General features: G+C 37.0%; 1 protein-coding gene across 1 annotated transcript in view; it reads left to right on the forward strand.

The window, feature by feature from the left end:
• The window catches only part of LOC131356325 (Fc receptor-like protein 5), a 148,281-nt gene that overhangs the window by 116,037 nt on the left and 6,303 nt on the right, over nucleotides 1–25,941 (forward strand). The window contains exons 10-15 of the mRNA XM_058395230.1: nucleotides 3,494–3,752; nucleotides 3,826–3,947; nucleotides 4,584–4,676; nucleotides 4,783–4,884; nucleotides 5,398–5,475; nucleotides 6,023–6,042. Coding sequence (XP_058251213.1) covers nucleotides 3,494–3,752; nucleotides 3,826–3,947; nucleotides 4,584–4,676; nucleotides 4,783–4,884; nucleotides 5,398–5,475; nucleotides 6,023–6,042 — 674 coding nt within the window. The remainder of the gene's footprint in view (nucleotides 1–3,493; nucleotides 3,753–3,825; nucleotides 3,948–4,583; nucleotides 4,677–4,782; nucleotides 4,885–5,397; nucleotides 5,476–6,022; nucleotides 6,043–25,941) is intronic.

Genomic DNA, 25,941 nt, shown 5'->3' on the forward strand with positions numbered 1-25,941 from the left:
GAGGGAAAAAGTTAGGGAGGCCAGATTAAGAGGGAGAGTGAGTATATTGGTAGGGGAATGTTGGACATGGAGCTGCCAGGCAGGAGGCAAAGAGGAAGGCCAAAAAGGAGGTATATGGATGTAATAAATGAGTACTACTGAATTCATATACTCTATAACTAGTTCCTACTCACAGCCATACATATTATTACTATTTTTATTAGTTTTAGTAATACTAGTAATACTTTTATTAGTTTTTAGTAATACTATTATTACTATTATTATTAGTGTTATTACAAAAAGAAGAAAATAAATGTTCCTGTGTAAAAAAAAATTACCCAAAAAACCTTCAAAGAATAATAATTACACTGATTGCTATGTCATCTTTTACAATAATGCCAACAGTCAATTTTTTTTTTTTTTTTGCAAAAGCACAGAGATTTCTAAATTTAGGAAATAACCAGTAATGCTAATCTTCTGAAAGTGTACAGGCAAATCTACACCAGAATAACTCATCTGTTGTTTCAAAAAGTGTATAGCTCTTTGACATAGGCCTTCATAATTATACCATTGTGAAAATTTGAGGAGGAGGAACATTACTATGATATTAATTGTATGGCATTTGAAAACTAGATTGTAGGATTGTTTTGATAACACAAATATTCATAAGATATTTCCAGTTTTATCTAAAAAGTGCATTTACTTTGGTAAAATAAATATTTGTTCTTATTTAATGCATATCTACAATTCCATAACTGGGTGTTATGGGGAGAGAAATTACTGATATTATCCATGTGTGTTTATTCTTCCACATCCCTGATCTAGTGTTTGTTTTTGCTTTGTTTCTGTCACATTTTTATAGTTTATTTTTCTCTGTAAATAAATGAACTTTTACACTTGTATCTGCCTCCAGCCCCATAATGTGACAAAAACAGGAACTAACTTGTTTTGCAGGCATTTCACAGCAGTAACTGTTAATATAAATGTATGAAAATTACACTGTCATTCAATAAATAATTAAACTGTAATCATTTGCACATGCTGTTAAAAATAATCTGGAAACAGTAAGTCTATAACAGTGTTAGACAGAGTGTTTTATTACTTAAACTATGTTAAAAGAAGAAAAAAATACATAATATACAGTACATCAAAAACCAGAAGTGAATGTGTGAGACATGTAAGAAATTATTTTCACAAACTGTCATAAAGTGTTAAGGGTTGAATACAACTTCACTGTAATTAAAAAAAACCTGCCCTATGCTGTGATTATAATTATAATTTTTAATTTCAGCTGGAAACTCCTGGAAATTTGTACAAATTATTTTGATAGATGTTTATTTTCTGTACAAATAATTTTTCATTTGGGATCAACAGCAAAACCCAAACCGACTGTGAGAGTGAATCCTCAGAGCTCCGTCTACACTGGAGACACCGTCACTCTGAGCTGTGAGCTGCAGCAGGAGACTGGATGGGAGTTTCACTGGTACAGAAATAATCAGCTGTTACAGAATCTGAACAGTGAACAAGAGAACACACTTAAAGTGACAGAAGATAATGCAGGAGAAACAGAGTACCGGTGTCGGGCAAACAGGATAAACAACAACTACTACTACTTCACAGAGTTCAGTGATCCTGTCAAGATTACAGTGAGAGGTATGTCATGACTTTTTCCTCTATGTTGATTACATGATTGTTAGAGGCGTAATGCTTTTACATATTGCTTAATGATATTGTAATAATTGTAAATATTGCTTTATAACATATATTTATTATATAATATATATTTACATTAACTGCAACATTTTAAAAACATTTTATTTTATAAACAAAAACAAACAAACAACAAATATATTGATGCATTAAAGAAAAATAGGTTGTTGATGATATGACTGTTTATAGCTGCTATAATGTAAGTGAGAACAAGAACTGCTTTTGCAGACATTCCTCAACAATAAATGTAACTTTAAATGGATAGAAAGTACAGTAACTCAGCATAATTAGTATTGATAATTATTACTCAGTTCTTAGTTGGTCTTTGTAGTTAAACAGGGCTGTATAAAATTGTAAAGTGTTTCTGTAAGATATCGTGACTGCTGACAGATTCTAGTTACACTGACTGTATCAGGTGAGTGTGTGAGGATTTCTGGAGACACATGAAAATGCAGTTAGACATTCATGAAAAGCTTCTTACTGTGTATTAAATAACTCTAGAAAAGAAATATTTTGTTTTTCCTGCATATCAGAGAGACCACAGGCAGTACTGAGTGTATCTCCACAGAGCTGGCTGACTGAAGGAGACTCAGTGACTCTAAGCTGTGAGGTTACAGACTCCTCTACAGACTGGACATTCAGCTGGTACACAGTTGTTCCCTACAGAGACGGCTTAACTGGAATAAATAATAATGGTGGCTATAGCGTGTTTGTGGAGCTCCTCTCAGACAGCAGCAGAGGATCTGGAGGCAAATACACTCTCAGTCCTGCTGCTCTTAATCACACAGGAGTTTATATGTGCAGAGGAGAGAGAGGAGAACCAGCCCTTCACTCACAGTACAGCAATCCACAGCCACTATGGATCACTGGTGAGGAAAATTAACTGTTGTGTTGAAGTGTAGAATAGAAAAGTGTGAATGTAAGATCAGATTAATGCAGCATTTATTTATTCATATGTATAAGGCAGTTAAAGAGTCCTAAGTGCTGGTAGAGGATCATTGTCATGATTTTCCTTGTGTTCTCCTGTATTTTGTGATTTCTCCACTCCTTGTCACTGGTTAAATATTTTTGGTAACATATAGGAAAATAAAAGAAATTAAGTTCTTCATGTTCTGCTTCATTATATTGCATGTTTCCTCTTTTGTCTTTTATTACATGGCTCTTTTCTGTTTTTAAGGTGAATCTCCTCCAGTTTCTCTGATCATCAATCCCAGCAGAACTCAACACTTTACTAAAGACTCTCTCTCAATGAGCTGTGAGGACCAGAGTAACTCTACTGGATGGACAGTGAGACGATACACACACAGTGAGAGAGTGTTAGATTGTTCACACTGGGGATCAGTTACAGGATCTACATGTAACATCAGCTTCCTCTCCACATCCTACACTGGAGTTTACTGGTGTGAGTCTGAATCTGGAGAAAACAGTAATCCTGTCAACATCACAGTGCATGGTGGGTCTTCATGTAGTGTGTTTAATGTTAAAGGAAAAGAGAAATGTTCTGAGTATGAATACATGTATGCTAGTAGTAGATACTAGTTTTACTAGGATCAGTACATGAGCATGAAATCAAATCAATATTCAATATTCATATATATCTGTACTGATGAATCCATAATCCAGTTGAATGTTTTCTCATGAGCTAGTGTAGGCAGTTTTCTGCAGACTTGAATTAAATATCTGCAGACTCCACAGGTTTAGAGGGCTTTAAGTTATATACAGATAAATTAGAGAACTTTTATTTATTATCTACAGACACATCATAGTGTGTGGATTTCCTTCTTTGTGATTTTCTGTGTTCTAGATGGTGATGTGATCCTGGAGAGTCCTGTCCATCCTGTGACTGAGGGACATCCTCTGACTCTACGCTGTTTATATCACAACCCAAATCCCTCAAACCTCCGAGCTGATTTCTATAAAGATGGATCAGTTCTCCAGAACCAGACTACAGGAGAGATGATCATCCAAACTGTCTCAAAGTCAGATGAAGGTTTCTACCACTGTAAACACCCAGAGAGAGGAGAGTCACCCAAAAGCTGGATCTCAGTCAGATGTGAGAAACCTTTTCCGATTTTATTTTTATTTGAATTCACTTTTTAATATCAGAGTTTCTGTGTTTAATTGCTGCTCTTTTCTCTCCTCTGTTTCAGGTTCAGGTTCCAGTGGTTTAACAGTAGGACTGGTTGTGGGTTTGGGATTTTTGTTCATCGCTATTCTGATCTTAATGATCCTGCTGTGGTTCTGCAAAAGAAAAAAAGGTCTGAAAACTGCTTTAGCTATGTTATATAGAGTATAACCAGAATTTCTAAAGGATTAAAGCTAAGCATAAATAAAAGTGTTGATGAAAAGATCTCATTTGGAATATTTCATTATTATAAAGGAATAAAGTCAATATTATTCTGTGAGATATCATCCTCATTACAGTGCAAGAAACAGTTTAAATACAGTGTAGAAGTAAATTAAATGTATTTTCACACATTAAATATAGAAATATTACCTGTAATACTTTATAGTCATATTACACATCAATATTATTATTAACCCATAACATGCTATAAAGTCATATTTAGAGCAAAATTCTATTTTAAGAAAAAGCAGAATAATATGACAGAAGTGCTAATGCAAGTTAAGAGCAAATTCACTGTAATGAAAATCTAAACTTCTAATAAAAAAAGAATACTTTTGAATACTGTATAAATCCAAAGACTATATATAATGTTATACATATTGTTATTACATTCATAATTTGTATTTTTTTTTATTTCTATTGTATATGTGACCTTTTGTACACACTATGTTTATTATGCTGTAATCAGGCCTGTGTAAAATAGAAATATAAAATGTTTTGGTCACTATGTACACACTGTTCTGATCTAGAATCTCTCTCTCTGTAGAAAAGCAGCAGAAAACCAATCACACATCAGATCGGAATCAGATCCGGTCAGGAGCTGAAGACTCTCAGTCAGGACACACACCACTTCAGGCTGGTCAGACACTGTCTCAATGACTGTTTATATCTACATTTGTTCTTCGAAGATCTTTTTAGAATTTTTTTTTGTATTTTTCTTAGGTCTTGTTCTTTTTTTTCTGTAGAAAGTGCTGTCTATGCCAATATGGATGATGTGACTATCTATGCCACTGTGGATGATGTGACTATCTATGCCACTGTGGATGAGTTACACATGACTGGAACAGGTAGCTTTATTTAATTTCAGACATTTCCTCTTGCATTAGGAGATTTAACTTTAGATTAACTCTATACAGTAAAGTACAGAAGTGTCTTGTAGGAACGAAGAAAAAGGAGCCAAACAGGAACAATGGTATAGTGTTTTTAATGCTGGGACATTTCATGGATTTATTTAAAAACAAAATAAGCAAATAACACTTGCAGTCTTCAGCACATTTAATCATTTGTTAAATTAACAATCTGCATCCAAGCATCTGGTAAGCTACACTTTAGATCAGACAGGTCAGTACCATCACAGACCCTATTAAAAAGTCAGTGATGTATTCTAGCACTAATCATTTAAAACTTATCACACTGTTAAAATGCCACATGCTGAATGATAAATGAAGCAAATAAATGCCAGAATTTAAAGATCTACTCTAAAAAAAAAAGCAGCTAGGGGTCAGTGTAGTTTTGGCAGGTGACTGATAATGACCGATGTATAGAAAAGATAAAGATAAATGGGATGGTTTTGTTTTCAGCTACTGCAGGTGCTGATGCTGATGCAATTTATTCTGAGATTGAAATAATTCCAACAAACACAGCAAAGAGAATAAAAGGTAGAGCAAAATGAAGTTTTATTTCATGTTTCATAGATCACCTGCACCCTACTCTTGTTTAATGTAATGCATAAAACACGTTGTTGTGCTGTTATAGGAAAATAATCAGTAACAGTGTGGGGTGATGAAACAGCTTCAGAGTTCATACACTGAAGGTGATTATTTTCCTATTACTGCACATAGTGTTTTACCACAGCAGCTTTCCTATCTGCAAATTTAGATCCTGTTATCACTTGTGTTACAGTACATACAATATAAACAGTCATTCTCTCACCAGACTTTTTTCTCTGCTATAAATCTGCTATCTGTCCTGTTACCAAGTCATGAAGATTTAATAAGATGTCAGAAAATGTCACAATGCTAACATTGGGGACTCCTTACCTAAGAGTTAAATTAATGTATTTTAGTTATGTGTGATTTCATATCTAGATAATTTTCTGTGTGATAATTTAAATTGGACTGAAGTTAAAATATTTCAGAAAATTAATTCATGATATCTGATTTCTACTTGGAAAGGCCAGTGTGACTGATGATACCGTCTACTCAGAGCTGAAGAACAACATGGAGGTAAGACTCATGACTTTTACAGCATAAATCTTAAAATACAGGGTGGGGCGCAAAAACTTCCTTTTTTGAAGGCGAATGAAAGAAAAATTGTTGCTGATGAACAAAATTTATTTTTTGATAATGAAAGAACATAATTTCAAATTTCGAATCATGCTGTTTTAAACAAAATATCTTGAAGGTGGTGGCCAACGTTCTCTAGGCACTGATGCAACTGATTTCTGACGTTTCCCTCTTCCAACATGTCCACCGGAATTCGAGCTATTTCCTGCCGAATAACATTCTTCAGCTGAAGCAGGTTTGTGGGGCGATGTTTAAAAACCTCTGCCTTGAGGGATCCCCATAAAAAAAATCACAGGGCATTAGATCGGGCAAGCGCGCTGCTCGAATCGAGATGAGCCGTCCGGGGAACATTGCTCTCAAAACTGGCATCGAAGCTTGGGCCACGCCCATCCCCACTTTTCTATGCCCTAACCACCCTTCACAATGCGCCTTCAGGAAAAGGAAGTTTCTGTGCCCCACCCTGTACAAACCAAACACCATGAAGTTAGAAAGATTTTAAAAAGCTGCATTAGAGAGATTTTGTTATCTAGCAATTACAGTATCCATGTACACAAAACCCCACCTCACAGAAAATGTAAGAATTCATCCATGTTTGTTTGGAAGCTGTCTAGATAACTTTCCATCATCTCAGTCTACATGGACAGTTATGGCAGAGTTCATTCATTCATTCATTCATTGTTTATACCCACTTATTCCTAGGATTCCTAGGGTCACGGGGGTCTGCTGGAGCCTATCCCAGCGCACATAGGGTGAAAGGCAGGGGTACACCCTGGACAGGTCTATGGCATAGTTAACTATGAAAATACAAAATACTGACACAGCAAATTACTTGAATAACTGATTTGTTTCCTCAGTCACTGATTCAACAAGTTAACTAGTTTATAACATCAGTGACAGCAATATCAGGAGAAATGTATTTATAAATGTATTTATTGTCTCTTTCTTTCTCTCTGCAGTCAGCCATGTGTCTGTTCTGATGATGCTACAGTTATCAAACAGATAGAAGGAAAACCTATTGAATAATAATAATAATAATAATAATAATAATAATAATAATAATAATAATAATAATAATAATAATAAGAGTAATATAATAAATAATCTCTTATTAATAAAAAATAAAATGAATAACTATATACATACAGCAAGTATTAACAATTGATATGCAGCACAGTAGAACTGATCATCCACAATAATCTGCATCAGTGTAATTATATAGTGATTAGCAGCAGTGCAGTAAACAGAATCCCACCAACAGAAGCCCAGTGCACTTACACTATATTGCCAAAAGTATTCGCTCACCTGCCTTGACTCGCATATGAACTTAAGTGACATCCCATTCCTAATCCATAGGGTTCAATATGACGTCGGTCCACCCTTTGCAGCTATAACAGCTTCAACTCTTCTGGAAAGGCTGTCCACAAGGTTTAGGAGTGTGTTTATGGGAATTTTTGACCGTTCTTCCAGAAGCGCATTTGTGAGGTCACACACTGATGTTGGACGAGAAGGCCTGGCTCTCAGTCTCCACTCTAATTCATCCCAAAGGTGTTCTATCAGGTTGAGGTCAGGACTCTGTGCAGGCCAGTCAAGTTCCTCCACACCAGACTCTGTCATCCATGTCTTTATGGACCTTGCTTTGGTCACTGGTGCACAGTCATGTTGGAAGAGGAAGGGGCCGGCTCCAAACTGTTCCCACAAAGTTGGGAGCATGGAACTGTCCAAAATGTCTTGGTATGCTGAAGCATTCAGAGTTCCTTTCACTGGAACTAAGGGGCCAAGCCCAGCTCCTGAAAAACAACCCCACACCATAATCCCCCCTCCACCAAACTTTACACTTGGCACAATGCAGTCAGACAAGTACCGTTCTCCTGGCAACCACCAAACCCAGACTCGTCCATCAGATTGCCAGATGGAGAAGCGCGATTCGTCACTCCAGAGAACGCGTCTCCACTGCTCTAGAGTCCAGTGGCGGCGTGCTTTACACCACTGCATCCGACGCTTTGCATTGCACTTGGTGATGTATGGCTTGGATGCAGCTGCTCGGCCATGGAAACCCATTCCATGAAGCTCTCTGCGCACTGTTCTTGAGCTAATCTGAAGGCCACATGAAGTTTGGAGGTCTGTAGCGATTGACTCTGCAGAAAGTTGGCGACCTCTTCGCACTATGCGCCTCAGCATCCGCTGACCCCGCTCCGTCAGTTTACGTGGCCTACCCCTTCGTGGCTGAGTTGCTGTCATTCCCAAACACTTCCACGTTCTTATAATACAGCTGACAGTTGACTGTGGAATATTTAGGAGTGAGGAAATTTCACGACTGGATTTGTTGCACAGGTGGCATCCTATCACAGTTCCACGCTGGAATTCACTGAGCTCCTGAGAGCGACCCATTCTTTCACAAATGTTTGTAAAAACAGTCTGCATGCCTAGGTGCTTGATTTTATACACCTGTGGCCATGGAAGTGATTGGATCACCTGATTCTGATTATTTGGATGGGTGAGCGAATACTTTTGGCAATATAGTGTATTTAAGGAACAGACACAATAACATCCTGGTACAGAACTATGGGATGAACTATTCTCCTTTACCGGTCCTTGCTGCAGCTGTTTGACCAATAAGTCATGGAGGGGATGTGATGCATTGTCCAGGATGGACACTAGTTTGTTTAGTGTCTTCTTTTCCCCTTCCTGTACACAGCAGTACAATCTATATACAGGAACATTTCTTATTAAGTTTTTACTTAATTTTTTTTTTACTCTTTTTGTACACATTCTGTATATATACATGTGGCACATTTGCATATTTTAAAGCATTTAAAAATAGATAATTCATAATAAATATAATTGTATTAATGCACTTTTAACTGGATACATGCTATACAAGTACAAGAAAAATAAGGTCAGAAACGAGAGTCTAAAATACAGATTTTTCTGTTACTCATATACTAATTCCACTGAAAGTACATTAATTTATGTTTGTGGCTCATTTACATATTTTAATGAAAATGTTTATTTTTCTTTTTCTCATATACTTACACTTCAGTGCTTTTGGTTGGTTTTTGGAAACGTGAGTGAAGTCTGTAAGGCCGTCACTGATTTCTAACAGAAAATTAGAATCTTGTTGATGTACAAAACTTCACTGATGAATGAATTATGATGAAAGTAAATAGTGCTTTTTAAATACATGTTGCTTTTGAAAATTTTCTCTTTCTAAATGTTTATAGAGATTTTTATAGTTCATATTTTTGTCTTTACAAATGACCTGATGCTTTGTAACTCATCTCACTGTGTTCATAAATGTCCTGATATGACTTTGTTTGTAGATTAAATAATGTTTGTATTAAAGTTTTATGCATGCACAATACCTATTTTAATAAAGCATTGGAAGAGGAATATAGATATTATGCATTCACAAAATCTCTGAAAGTAAATCAGTGTACATGAGCTGGAAGAACATTATTCTAACTATCAATATATGGATTTGAAGACACACCCACATTTCCATATATGGTATGAAGAACAGGTTTTTATCTTAACTTGTTATTGTCCTTGTAGTTCTCTGGGAAATTCTTGAGTGATCCTCTAATGCTGTTGCTCTGAGGCTGAGTGTTTTGGTGGATTTGGGGGAGATTCTGCTCCTTCTTGTACTTCTTTATTGTACATCACTGTATATCGTAATAGTGTTTCCATGTTTTTAAGTAATGACAAACAAAAAACAGCAAGAGGGAACACATTTATTTGATGAATTTCCTCTGGTGTTCTTAGACCTCAGTTTATCCTGATATCAACACAGAAGAGTTTGCTGTGATTAAACCAGGAATCCAACAATTTGGGAATATTTCAGTTTTAGACTGCTGGGTGGAAGAAGGGAAAAAACAGTGACTGAGGCCTCTGTGGAGTCCCAACTGTATAAGTAGTGGATGAGTGGATACTGGATAGTAATCCCAGCTGCTTTATGGACTGTATAAAGACTGAAAACATGAAATATCCTTAAACAATTACTGAACAAAACACTGTATTCATAAATACGTTGCTTTCATGCACGTGTCACTTCCGGCAGCACTGCACGAGCTCCCGGCGCCATCTAGCGGCTGTGTGCGGGACAACATTAACATCTCAGCTATTTAAATAAGTTTGATAAAATATTCCTTTTCCACCTGCTGGTCTATAGATACAGAAAACCTGAGACATGTCTTTGTAATAGAGAGATGGGTGGATGTCTGGAACTGTGTTTACAGTGTGTTACTATTGATGTTTAAAGTAAAGAAGAGAGAACATTTATTTATTATTCTAAACATCAACATAAATCAGATTTGAACATAAAGTATCATCTGATTTAAATGAAAGTTATGTGATTATTAAAGTTAAATATATCGATCAGAACTGAGTAATTTTAATGGTTGGTATTTTGTGTGGTCAAGCATGAAATATTATTTCAGGAAAGCACAGCTGTATATAGGATTTATCTCCTTCCTGATACTGACTTATGACTGATAACTGATTTAATCTCTGTGGTATTATTAGCATTAGAAACTATTTGCCCTGTTTGCTCTCAGACAAAGGAACCAATTCTACATTGAATTTATTTCTATAATCATTTATTTCCAGCACACTATAAACTCATGGCTTAGAATAAACAATACACAATAACTAGTTTAAAGAAACTTGTTAGGGTGTTCCTTATTTTTTGTCCTGATTGTTGAGAGGTTTATTATAAACACTTGTAGGGTTTGTAGCTGCACACACATTCATCATTAGTAGATCACATGGCCATAAAGTGTTCATTACAGAAATACTTGATAGCAAAGAGTAATTTTTGTTTTATTCACTTTTCCTGATAAATCTCTGAACCACTCAAAGCACACAGCTTACCCACAGCATGTCCCATTAAACCTGCTGTGAGAAACCCTGGATTTCACTCCAATATACCATCATTCAACAGATAGAGGGCGCTGTGCACATTTATGTAGGAACTTTACAGGTACATTTAACATTTTACTTATTTACACACCATTAATAAAAAGAAGTTATAATCTGCTGCAGGGACGAGACACACACTGAGAGCAGGTGAATATAACACATTTCAACACATCAATATGGTGAAGTTAAAACTCTAGCCTTATACAAACATACACATTAAAACTGTCAGAAAGCCTGTCATAGGAACTAATGTTGTTTCCATACGTTCCAGTTTCAGTGTAGTGCAGAGACAGAGACTGTTTAATAAATGGATCTCTGTAAAGAATCTCTTCTCCAGCTGCTGATTCTCTGAGAGGAAGCCTGTCCATAATCGACCTCCTCTGTCAGAGGAACTGAATTTGTAGTGAGGATTCATTACAGCAAAAACAAACACCTGACTGTGTAAAACACATATTATTTCTGGGGGGTGAGGGAGGTGAAGTGTGAAGATGTACTTGTGAAAGCAGTGACTAACTTTTAACTTCTGATAATGTGGGTAAATGGGTAAACTCCACTGACATCACTGAAATCTTTTAAAGACACACGGAAAATCACCGTTTATAGTCAGAAACACAGCAGCGTCAGCTGGTCATACCCTCACTGGCCAATTTATTAGGGTTATTTATTATTATTATTATTATTATTACCTATTATCTTGTTACTGGAACACTATACTATTATCATTACTGGTTATATTATATATGGGCATTGATGATATTGTGAAGTTGTTTAATGTTTTTTGTATTCTACTGTATTTCTCCATGTGTTCTCTAAGGACTTTTATTTTGGTATTGTGTCCTCCGTGATGGAGGGTGATGTAATGGGAAGGGAAACATGGGAACAAAGAAAGGGAGAGTGGTCTCCTCCCAGTTCTAGGCCTTTTGCTCAATAAAAGTTACCAGCCGTCCATATTTTCAAGTCCATCGTCTTTATTCAGATCAATCCACAGGCAGCTAGAGGCCTGAGGACAGAGAGAAGTTGGCAGTTGTGGTTTAGCTTCTTTTTTTTGTCTGTTCAGCAGTGAAGAAGGGGAGGAGGTATGAAGCTGGATGTGTTAAAGCAATAACTCTGACTACAGATCACAATGTCATCTGCAAACATTATTGTCCAAGGAGACTCCTGTCTGGCCTCCTCTGACAACTGGTCCATCACCATAGCAAACAGGAAGGGGCTCAGAGCCGATCCCTGATGCAGTCCCACCTCCACTTTGAACTCCACTGTCTGACCTACAGCACACCTCACCACTGTCCTGCTCCTCTCATACGGCAGACATTTTCCACTGTTCATAGGAGCCTGTGTGAGTCAGGCCTTTATGGTCAAATTGTGGCAAAGAAACCATTACTTCAGAAGAGACTTGGTTGGACCAAGAAACACAAGAAATGGACATTCCTGAATGTGTGAAGCATGGAGGAGGAGGTGTGATGGTGTTGGGGTGATTTGCTGGTAACACTGTTGGTGTCAAAATTGAGAGCACAATTAACCAGCATGGCTACCACAGCATTTTGCAGCAACATGCCATTCCATCTAGTTTGTACCTGTTGAGGCCATCATTTGTTTTCCAACAGGACAATAACCACAAACATATAAGAGTTATATGTTCAAGAAAGAGAGTGATGTAGTGCTGCATCAGATGACCTGAGTTCCACACTCACCTGATCTAAATCCCACTGAGGTGGATTGTGATGATTTGGACTGGAAAGTGAGTGAAGAGCAGCTAACAAGTACTCAACATCTCTGAGCAAAAGGTGGCTACTTTAAAGAATCAAAATTATATTCTGGGTTATTTAACATGTTTTTGTGGGCTACATAATTCCATATTTTATACTGTCAATTTCAACATCTTCAGTATTAATATACAAAGTTGAATACAAAGGAGAGCAAAAAACATTGAATAAAAAGGTGTATACAAACTTATGATTACAATGAAAACAATTGCAAAAGCATCAAACAATTTGCCAAAAAAAAACAACAACCCAGCAACACTAGAACATTATGCTATGACAGGGATCCAGACACCACAACTGACATTGACAACTTTTACACTGAACTGAACGTTCATGTGTCAGAATCTACATACAAGACGAGTCATAATCAGACATTGTGGTGGGTATCTCTCTCTCTCTATCTATCTCTTTCTATCTCTCTCTCTCTCTCTCTCCCACTCACTCACTCTGTTACAACACAGGAAGTGGTAAAGCTTTAACACACACCTCTGCTCTGTCAGTCAGTCAGTCATTAGAGGGACAGGATGGAGCTCAGTCCACTCTCTGTGATGCTCTGTGAGTAAATGTTCTCTTTGTGTCTTCATTAGAGTGAGTGGTGGGGTATAAAGTTGTTCATCTGCAGTCTGAATGTCCTGAGTGATGATCTTATTGTGTGATTAGGACATTGTGTGTACTTCAGCATGACTGCTCAGGTGGATCAGTGTCTCCATATCTGTTATGAGAAGGGTTTAGTTTGATGTGTATCTACTCTCAGTAACTATGATAGTTCAACAGGTAAGAGAACAAGTAGAGCGAGTTTAAAACACAGGGTTTAATCTAATGAGAGTAAATGAGTCTTTATTGTTGGAATTTGTATCTGATGGTCTCCTTCTGGTGGTGTTTCCTGTATAGTCTACATTTCCGTTTTTGTTTCTATTATGGACTGTACAGGGAAACATGTGCACTCTAATACACACTAATACCAAACTAATGTACTTCACATTTTTAAAATACACTTCTCACATTCATCATTCTTCAAACACTTCTCATTAGTCCTGTACACACAGAGCAGTGACAGTGTTAGAGGCCTGAGAACAGAGAGCAGTGTGCAGATGTGGTTTCTTTTTCTATTTTCATGTAGTGGTGGAAATTTAGCTGCGAACAGTAAAAGGGGAGGGGGTGTGAAGATGGATGTGTTATAGCAACAACTAGCTTTTTCTTTTTTAACTGTTGATAATGAGGGTAAATTTAACTCCACTGACACTCATTGAACTCTTTTAAAGCCAAACAGGAGACAAAACAACTATTCAGAGTGATAAGATTTCAGAACATATCCTCACTGGCCATTTTATTAGGAACAACTGGTTTATTAGGAACAACAACCGGTTATACACTGATCAGCCATAACATTATGACCATCTGCCTAATTATTGTGTTGCTCTCCCGTTTGCTGCCAAAACAGCCCTGACCCATTAATCACATGGTGGAACCAGAGTCTTCTGGATGTGCTAAAAGTTTTAACAAAAGCATTTTAGCATTAACAAGAACTTCTGAGAAAATACCTAATAACGTTGCCATTTTTGTTACTATTATGGTCTGTTCAGGGATACTTGTTCCCTCTAATACAGATTAATACCAAACTAATGCACAGCCTTTAAAAAGATCACAAATCATTATTTATTAATAATTACTAATTATTATTTCTATTTTAAAAATAATAGCAATGCATGTGCAAAAACAAACACTTTTCCTTAGTCCTGTACACACAGAGCAGTGACAGTGTTACAGACCTGAGAACAGAGAGCAGCTCGCTGGTAAACATTCAGGTGTGAAGAAATGAAGGTGTGAAAAAAATGTGCAGGGGTGAAAATGTGCATGTGAAAGCAATAGCTCTCTTTTATTTCAACTTTTTAATGTTTTAATGTGGATAAATTTAACTCCACTGACACTTATTGAACTATGGTAAAGCCAGGACATCTTCAAAAAGAGAAAATATTGTATAACCTACAGTAACATTTTGTTACTATTATGGTCTGTACTGTTAAGCATCTTAGTGCGATAAGTTCAATGTAATACACACTAACACCAAACTATTGTCTAGTTTTTTTTACTAATTTACTAATTTGTGTCAAATCTATCAAAGAATTATGCAGAAAGAAACACTTCTTGTTAGCCTTGTACAGTGACACACAGAGTGCAGTGACAGTTTCTGAGGTGTGAGAACAGAGAAGTGTCTTCCAGTTGTGGTTTAGCTTCTTTTTTTAATTCAGGGTTGTTCAGCAGTGAAGAAGGGGAGGAGGTGTGAAGCTTGATGTGTCAAAGCAACAACTGACTTAAAACCTTTCAACTGTAAACTCTAGGTGGATAAAGGTCACCAAACTGACACTTATTGTGTTGTTTTAAAGCCAAAAGTTGATCAGACTGAAAATGTTTGCTTGTTGCTTGCATTCAGGGTTTTGATTCCAAATTCTGAGCCTCACACCTGAATCATGCACAAAACAATAGAGTGAAAGTCAAAGTCAAAGAAGCTTTATTGTCACTTCAACCATATATAGCTGATGCAGTACACAGTGAAGTGAAAGAACGTTCCTCCTGGACCAGAGGTGCTACACAGAACAAAAACAAAGTACAGGTGATGCAGACAAACATAGAGCTATACTATTCCTACTAGGAGCATTCTCTAGAAACTAAACATACAACATAAGTGCACAAGACAGATGACAAGACAAAACAGTGCAGACAGACAAGACATATAATGCTGACTATTGTGCAAAAAACAGTGTTAACAGTGGATGCACAGACGTATAGAAACAGGTTAGGACAGTGAATATATCAGTAGAAGTAACAGAAGTAATTAAGTTAAAACAGATACATGTAATTAAAGTGACTAAGTGAACAGTTTAAAATATTTAAAGTATTTATAAAATATTCAAAGTGTAAACAAGATCAATGTAAGTGATGTGTGCATGTAAACAGGACAAATTTTGTGCATGTGTGTGTGTCTGTGTGTGTGTGTGTCCAGCTCAGATCAGTTCTTTGGTGAGACCAGCTCTCTGTTGTGTGTGTGTGTGTGTGTGTAAAACAACCATGTTCAGCACAGTTCAGTTCTCTGTTGAGATACCTGATTGCCTGAGGGAAGAAGCTGTTTAACAGTCTGGTTGTGCAGGTCTGAATGCCTCGGTACCTCTTTCCAGATGGCAGAAGGGTGAAGAGTGTGTGTGAGGGGTGTGTGGGATCATCCATAATGCTGTTAGCTTTACAGATGCAGTGTGTGGAGTAAATGTGCATAATAGAGGGAAGAGAGACTCCGATGATCTTTTCAGCTATCCTCACTATCCGCTGCAGGGTCTTGCAATTCCCAAACCAGGCAGTGATGCAGCTGCTCAGGATGCTCTCGATGGTCCCTCTGTAGAAGGTAGCCAGGATGGGACGTGGAAGATGAGCCTTCCTCAGCCTTCGCAGGAAGTAGAGATGCTGCTGGGCTTTCTTGGTGACGGAGCTGGTGTTGAGTGACCCGATGAGGTCCCCTGTCAGATGAACACCAAGAAATTTGGCGCTCTTGACGATTTCCACGTTGGACCCGTCGATGTTCAGCGCAGAGTGGTCACTCCGTGTTCTCCTGCAGTCAGAATTAGAAGTGGAGATGCATTAGATTTGAATCAACTTTGTCATTGTGCATAGTACACATACAAAGCCAGTGAAATGCAGTTAGCATCTAACCAGAAGTGCTTATTTACAATAAATTACAAATAAATATATAAAGCTATGAGGAGGTGATGTGTACAGAGGAATGGATATCTTTTGTAAAGGAGATTTAGCAGGTATTATAAATAGTGATATATGTGGTCTAAATATGTATTTACAAATAATGGGCAGTGGTGAAGACATGTTTAGAATATTACATGCTGAAGTGGATATACTTACATATATACACCGATCAGGCATAACATTATGACCACTGAAAAGTGCCGTGAATAACACTGATTATCTCCTCATCATGGCACTTGTTACTGATATGTATCTTGGAGAGGAAAATAAAGCAATAATAAAAATGGTGTTCAAAACTACTCATGATGTCACCTCATGAGTAAATTCAAATAGGCCCGAAAAATGATCCTCAAATCAAATATGTGGAAAAGATGATCTGCTGTGGCGACTCTGAACAGGGAGCTGCCAAAAGAACAAAAACAACATTGGATATAAAATAATACAATTAATTCATTCGGTAATTTCATGTGGAGTTGAGAAGCAAGGGAGTGGAAAAACTTTTAAATGAGAAAATGGACCAGAAACTTTTACTCCAGCAAGTGTGTACAAACCTTTAATAAAATTAAACTTTATATATAAAACAGCCTGGTCTATGACCTATTAAAAAGTAAAGAATAGCAAAAGTAAAGTAAAGTAAAATAAAAATAAAATAACAAAAAATAAAAGCAAAGTATATATTTGGTTACTTTGCACAATAATTTAAATTAAACACTTTCATGAGCAGAAAAGTGACCTTTGTATAAATCATATGAATCAAGTTATTGCATATTTATTATTTAGAGAGGTTAAAATGTATTTCTTATAGATGGTAGTTTAGATTTCCTGAAGAATATTTAATCTTGTGGGTTCTGTGTGTCTAAAATGTTCTGTTTTCATTAGCAGACTGAATATTTTACATATTTATGTCATGTTCTGTTTCTGTTTCCTTTTTAGTGCTGATTTCACTTATACCAGTGGCCCAGGCTCAAGGTGATTTATATGTAGTTTATCCTTTATATTGTCTCTATATTTTGTTTTGTTTTGAAGTTGAAAAGGTTGTGCACAATTTGGTAATTTGTTCCTGATTTATTAATACAGTTTTCATGGAGTATGGCTGCAACATCAGATTTGAATAAATAGTTTTAAATCTCAAATAGTTTTATGCTGCTTAAATGTCTTAACACATTAAATATAAAACAATTTTATATTAAATTTTATTGACAGCAGCATAAAAGAGCAACTGACATAACTAGTGCTAAATGAAATGCTCCATGATGCCCCTGATTTCTTAATATTAAGCATTATGAACAAGCCTCATTATCTTCTCTTCACTTGACTGATGTTTGTTCACACGAACACTGCTGGGAAAATAATCCCTGATTCACTTCTGTTCTGTTGGCTATATTTCTAGTTATTAATGTATTCGGTCATTTAAATATTTAAAACATTTAAAACTTGTTCTGCTGTCATCTGTATAAAATGTGTAAGCTTTGCAGACATGCTGACCGCCACTATCCATTTACAGTTCTTTGAAATCCAGCTGTAGATACTCCTAATACATTTTTCTAGTTTGCCTTACATATATTCATTAATTAGCATATATATAGAATTTTAACTTACATTTTTTCAAAAAGCCAAAAGTCAGATTGAAAAATGAACTTTCAAATATTTTAAATGACGTGTGTAGTGACCCTCAACTGTGTGTCATCTGTGTCTTTAAGGTGAATGAAAACGTTCTCTCTCATGAATTTTGAAAATTTAGTTACATAGGAATTTTACTGAATACCAGCCGTGTAAGAAAACATACAGCTTTAACATCTTGTATCAAATGTTAAATATAAATGTTTGTTTTAGACACAAAGCATCTGTTAGACACAGTGAATCTACTGCTTATGTTGTAAAGGGAAAAGCAGCTCTGACTCCTTCATCATTTCATACCAACAGCAAAACCCAAACCGACTGTGAGAGTGAATCCTCAGAGCTCCGTCTACACTGGAGACACCGTCACTCTGAGCTGTGAGCTGCAGCAGGGGACTGGATGGGAGTTTCTCTGGTACAGAAATAATCAGCTGTTACAGAATCTGAACAGTGAACAAGAGAACACACTTAAAATGACAGTCGATAATGCAGGAGAAACAGAGTACAAGTGTGGAGCACGCAGGAGAAACCACGGCTATTACTACTACACAAGGCTCAGTAATACTGTCAAGATTACAATGAGAGGTATGTCATGAGTATTTCCTCTTTTCATCACAGGTTTGTTAGAAGGGGTAAGAAAAAATGTGATTTTCATTCCTTTTTCATCCCAGAATGTCAAAATAATCTTCAAATACACATCTTTAAAAGTTTTTGTTCTTTGTGGCTGGTGAGATTCAATGAAACTGTTTAGAAACATTTTACAAATAACAAATAAAAGAATAGAGGTAAAACTATAACTTTATGTCTTCCAACATGTAAAAGTATTCAGGACAAAGGAATTTATGTTTTGTAGTTTTATTGTAACATGACAAGCTGCATTTTTTTAAATATATTTATTGATTAAGAGTATGAGTAAAGCCCCAAGCCCCAAATGATTTTAATCTAATGTTTTATTTCGAATTTTGCCCCCGGAGTGTAGAGGAATTAAGTAAATGTTGATCGGTTTAGTTTGTGCGCTTGAATATGCTCTAGAACCGCTCTCGCAATACTTTAATGTCTTACACCTATCGGTCTGCACAGTGCCGTTTTAAGTCAAACACACCTAGTGTTTGATTACTCTGTACAAGTTCTTGTGTTACTGGAACAACTACTGCAACTTGCATTTTCCCTCCTTTTTCTTTTTCTCTCTCTTTCTGTTTTGCCCTATTGAGCTCCCCAAGTTGTGTCTTGTATAGTTGAGTCAACAGAGCTACTGAAGCTTCCTTTGTCTTTTTCATCTTTTTCCTGTGTTGATCCACATAATGTATAATGTGTGCCTGGAACTACTGGGTTCATTCCTGCTTCATCTTCATCTTCCTCTCTGTATCTCTGCGGTGCTTTAAGCATTCTCTCATCTGATTTTCCAATCCGGATACTGTTTGGTTTACTCACTCCTCTAAGTCTTGCAACTGTCATGCTAACTCCTGGGTGTTCTCCTGCCCATACGCGTATTCACTGGTACACCTTTGTCTTTTCTCTGCATCTTCTCTTGACTCGATGTAGAGTGTGCCGCTGACACGCCTTTCTAGGCTGTCATGCCTTCTCTTTTCATGCATTCGTCTCGCTGGTGGTTCTGTTGGTTCCACCACTGGTCGCACATTGCTTGTAGCACTTCTCGTTCCTGTTGTCACAGGTTCCTCATACTCACTCGATGCCTCTGATGGTGTCGACTGTGTTGCTGAGGGCTTGGCTGAATATGGTAGTGGTTGTTTTTCACTGATATCCATCGGTGTAGAGTGCATCCAACCCAGACCCATTTATGTCTGCAGATAATCATCGCACTCCCTTTTTGCATTTTGCAGCCTCTCCACCTCGCCTTCATATTCTTCTTCTTCTCTTCTCTCACCATCCCTTAATTGCTCATCACCTGTCTCTCTGCTCTTCCTTAACTTCCCCTTAATCGGATTGCTTACTGATATCTCCACTTCGTCCCAACTTGACCCATCACGTTCGTATGCCGTTAACGATGGGTAAATTCCGGTTCTTTTCCCACTTACACCTTGTTCTTCTTAGTATAGGGGTGGTTCACTTCCAGTCTTCTCTTGTTTTGTATTCACTTCTTTCTCTTCTTTTCTCCGTTCCTCTTTCTTCTTTAATGCCTGTCTCACTTCTCCTTTTATTTCACAGCAGAATCTTTTCTGCACACACACACACATGCACACACACACACTCAATTGCAGTGACAGGATACCTAGAATGTTTCTTTTCTTGGGTATTTCACGTAAACAGCTCTAAACTTTAAAGACAGGGATATAAATGGTCTCACAAATTAATTTTGTACTGATACTTGTGGATCAACTGTCAGGTCACCTGCAGTGAACCTTCTATAAAGCCTGCGATCCCGTCCCAACTGCCAGATGCTGATCCAAGCCTCAGTGTTGAGGACCTCTAGGACCTCTTTGCTATGTTAACCTTTACCTTTAAGTAAGTTTTCCCATTTCCTTATTTAATAATTCTAGGGCTGCTTCAGCAAATTCTCTCTCGAACTTGCAAGTGGTTGGCTGGAAGGGCTGTGGATTACGTAGATGTAGTCTCAACCCACGTTTCTCTGCCTTCCTTGTAATGTTAGAAATCTCCCCACTTAATTTTTCTGAAATGGTAAAATAGGCTCTGACATGGTGTCTCCCCGTGCGTGCAGATACAAGCAGCTCTACCATTCAGAGACAGTGTCGGCCAAACTCAGATTCTATTCGTATGGGCTCAGTTTCACCCCGGGCAGAAAAAGCTGACCTATCCAACTGGTTCTGCACTCAGTGTCAATTATATCTGTGATGTCAGTATGATGGTGTATGAATTCAGTAACCACCTTTCTAGTTCCCCTCAGGTGATCTGTCTGTTAGTTATTATGGATAGTTCAGCTACCAGCATGTATTTCTGGTTCAGGTTTTTGCTATCGCTGTTCCGTCGCCTCCTAACAATGACACTTCTTGCCACTACAATAGGGTCTTTTCCGAAAATATTGTTTTCTTTTACTACGGTCAATGAGCTAAGACAGAGCAGGATTTCTTCTAAGGGTGGGTGTAAATGCGAGGCGGCTTCGTGTCGAAGTTCACTATAAATTTGCTGCCATAGGCTCATGCCTGTTTTATATAGATTTATCAGCCAATTAGTTCTCTAGGTTCTAGCCTAGTACTGGTACCTATTTACCGTCTTTTACCGTCCACCTGTGAGTGATCGTTTCAACACAATATTTATCTTAATTTTAAGTTGGAACCATTTCAATAACACCTTTAGCTTTTCACAAAATGCAAAACTAGCCATGCAGTACCATCACCTAGATTCAAAACCGCACAGTAATCCTCAGGTATACCACAACAGCAACAAAGACAAACACAATTTATTTTTTTTTATTTTCTTCTGTTTTTTTGTCTTTATTTTTTCTCTCTTCACTATCACCTGGATCCAGTAATTTCTACTTAGCACTTTTTCTCTTCGTTTTTTTTCTCTTTCGTCACTATCACTTGGACCCGGGAATTTTACCCGGGCCTGGGCTTGTTTCTCTGTATTTCTCTTTATTCTCTTTATTGCTCTGTAAATTCCTTTCACTGTATCACCCGGGATCCAGGAATTTTTTACTTGATGCACCTGTTACTTAACTCTTGCTTTTCTCCCATTGACAGTGTTCTTGTTCACAGAATTTAATTTCTGCTACTGAACGCTCTGGAACAAGGTCTTTTTCACAGGACTTTCTCTCATACAACCTGGAACTCACCAGGACTTTCGATCATACTGAACCCCGCAGGGATGATTTTTAGTTCATTCACACACCTGACACCATCCAGTCTTTATCATGCATTGGTCATGCAATTTTTATCATATGATTTTATAACTTTAACTTACTAATACTCTATCAAGACGAAACAGGGCTGATCCGTCCTCGGCCTGGGCGCCTCTGCCTCCCCAGACCACACACAACTAATGCAGAATTTTGATTAAGCAGACTTCTGCCTTACCTTTGTCCCAGATGGATCCAAGTGTCTGACCCATGGGTGGCGGCCGTAACCACAGGTCCCAGGTCCGGGGCTCCACTGCGCCTTGTTCCAATCACGTATTTTCCAATCACGTCTGGGTCACCAAAACAATGTGGAAAATATTTTTGTCTGATACTATAATGCACTACTTAACTCTACTCAATTAATACTTCGCTATATATAATCTGACTCCAAACTCCACAGTGACCCGACAGCTCAGTTGAGCAAGACTCTAACTAAAGAAGACGAATCATGCAGACTAGATGAATACAGATACAAGGTTTTATTTGCAATCAGTGCTGGTTACAAGAATTGAGCTGCTCACGAATGAACATCCCAACAACCTCCAAAATAAGCATCACAAAACACAGTCTTTTTATTCTTTTTCTCTTATCGGTTCATAATATTCAAACCATGCCCTCTTTGTTGAGAAAGTCACTCCTATTTTCTTTTTGAAATATCAGGTTCTGTTTCGACACCATTATCTATTACTTTTTAACTTTTTCGAATACCATTATAATCGGACTTCCGAGGTCAGTCATAAAAAATAATAATAGGCTTGTTTGCTCTTGTCAGTGGGACTATGTTTTCATCAACCAGTTCATTCTCACCTCCGAGGACAACATGGGCACGCTTCAGGGCCACTGCTCTGTCTTAGATTGCTTAGTTTTAATTCCTTGCAAACAATGTTTTCTTTCACTTCTACACCTGCTATAGTTTTAATCACAGTTTCCTCCCAATTATTCCTCTACCCTTGGCTTCCTATGACACGCTGCACTTCTGCTCAGGACCTTGGGCACAGCTCCAACCCTGGCTATACTAAGATTGAAACTCCATCCAAGTCTCATCTACTGTCAACAAAGTCTGCCAGACGGACATTACTCCCACTGCTACTGATTCTACACAGGCCGTACAATCTCGCACCCAAACTTCGTAGTGTTAAACCCTTCATTGTTAAAACTGTAAATAGAGGTGACCAATGAATTAAGGTGGTGCCTGACAACCCAACCATGCTGTCCTCTGATTGTTTCATACAAACACAAACAAGAATGCATTCAAATACACTCTAAACACTCTAAAACACTCAAAAACACTTTAAACACTCTAAACCACTTTAAACACTCTAAACCATTCAAAAAATTACTCCCACAAGGCTCACGCTCCTCACACTCCAGTAACGTTGTTACACTGACTATATCACATGAGTCTGTGTTTTTTATTGTCTATGTTTTTATTAGTTATTTAATATGTTAACATTATTTTTTAGGGTTCAGATTTTGAGCTGTCAGTAACTGAGTCCCTGTTTCTTTAATGTTAAATTTCACTTCCCTGTCTAGTAGACACCAATTTCTTTCACAAGAATCATCATGTCTCTTTCAGTAGCATCTGGGTTTTATATTAATTTTCCAGTATAACTGTGTGTGGTGAGACAGTCTGATTAATAGAACACAGTGAACATTAACAAAGAAGAAAGTAACATCACCTAAGGGTTGAAGTCTCTCATGACATTTAAATATGAGCCTCATTATCTTCACCTGATCCTGATTCACTTCTGTTGGCTATATTTCTAGGTATTAATATGTATGGTGATTCAAATACTTTATAATATTTTAGTTTTATAATATTATATATTCTGCCATGGCTTTACTATAGGAAGTAATGTTTTGCTCATTGCAGATATGTTCAGTTGGTGGTGTACGATTTGTGCAGGATCCATAAAATAACAATCTAAAATCAGTAAATACAGTGTTTCTGGACTTCAATCCAATCATGAATTTTGTTCCATAGAAAATATACTGAATACCGGCCGTGTAAGAAAACATGACTGTATAAATTATATATGATTGTTTTAGACACAAAGTATCTGTTAGACACAGTGAATCTACTGCTTATGTTGTAAAGTGAAAAGCAGCTCTGACTCCTTCATCATTTCATACCAACAGCAAAACCCAAACCGACTGTGAGAGTGAATCTTCAGAGCTTTGTCTACACTGGAGACACCGTCACTCTGAGCTGTGAGCTGCAGCAGGGGACTGGATGGGAGTTTCACTGGTACAAAAATAATCAGTTACAGAATCTGAACAGTGAACAAGAGAAAACCCTTAACGTAACAGTCAATAATGCAGAAGAAACAGAGTATAAATGTAGAGCATACAGGAGAAACTACTACACAGAGTTCAGTGATCCTATAAAGATTACAGTAAGAGGTATGTCATGATTTTTTCCTCTTTTTATCACAGCTTTGTTAGAAGGGGTAAGAAAAAATATTGCTTAATTATTATTATTATTTGTTGTTATTCCAGAATGTTTAAAATCTTGAAATACATACGTTTAAAAATATTTCTCATTTGTGTCTGATGAGATTCAGTGTTTTATTTAACAAATAATAAAATAGAGGTTAAGCTATAATTGTGTATTTTTAGACATTTGAAAGTTTTCAGGACAAAAGAGTTATCAGGGATATTTGGGACATGTTGCCATGTGGGTTTTTGTTCAGATTTATGTCTTGTCTCTGCCCCTTTGCTGTCATTGGTTGTTCTTCTAAAATGTCTTGTTTATACTTCAGTTTTTCCTTTAATTTCTCTGTGTGTTTTAGCCCCATACTGTAATCCTAATTATAATTTATCATTTCATTTAATTTTTGAAACTTTGTACAGTTGTATTGTGTGTGTGAGTCATACTGAAATTATTTTAATAATGAAGATAGGGATTTTGTGGGAAAAGTATGGCAATGAAATTATATGTGCAATTATAATCACGTCTCTACAGCTACATCCAGCTTACAGTGTGTTGTTTTAAAACATATTTTAAGAATTAATTTCATCAGATCTCACAGTTTAAAAAGAAAAAAATGTACCTATAAATTAGCTGATAGAGTTAATAAAACCAAACTGTTGCATTTACTATTCCACTATACCTATGTCATCATTTTACACCATGATGACAAATTCATCTTGACACATTATGTATCTAGAAAAAATCTAGAAAAGAAATCATCTTATATTTCCTGTGTAACAGAGAGACCACAGGCAGTACTGAGTGTATCTCCACAGAGCTGGCTGACTGAAGGAGACTCAGTGACTCTAAGCTGTGATGTTACAGACTCCTCTACAGACTGGACATTCAGCTGGTACACAGTTGTTCCCTACAGAGACGGCTTAACTGGAATAAATAATAATGGTGGCTATAGCGTGTATGTGGAGCTCCTCTCAGACAGCAGCAGAGGATCTGGAGGCAAATACACTCTCAGTCCTGCTGCTCTTAATCACACAGGAGTTTATATGTGCAGAGGAGAGAGAGGAGAACCAGCCCTTCACTCACAGTACAGCAATCCACAGCCACTATGGATCACTGGTGAGGAAAATTAACTGTTTTGAAGTATAAAAGTATGAATGTAAGATCAGATTAATGCAGCATTTATTTATTCATTTATATATATATATATATATATATATATATATATATATATAACAATTTAATAATTTAATATTAAGCAATTTCCCCCTGGGATTAATAAAGTAATTAATTCCCCCTGGGACTTTAGTCCTTTGAATCTTGAATCTGAATAGTCCTATGTGCTGGTAGAGGATCATTGTCATGATTTTCCTTGTATTTCTCTGTATTTTGTGATTTCTCCAACCCTTGTCATTGGCTAATTTTTCTTGGTAACATACAGGAAAATAAAAATAATAACTTCCTAGTAAAAAGTCCTTGTGTTCTGCCTCAATATTTTGCACATTTCCATCTTTAATTTTTATTTTTCATGGCTCTTTTCTGTGTTTAAG

Source organism: Hemibagrus wyckioides, linkage group LG07 (assembly GCF_019097595.1).
Source record: "Hemibagrus wyckioides isolate EC202008001 linkage group LG07, SWU_Hwy_1.0, whole genome shotgun sequence".
Classification (NCBI taxonomy): Eukaryota; Metazoa; Chordata; class Actinopteri; order Siluriformes; family Bagridae; genus Hemibagrus; species Hemibagrus wyckioides.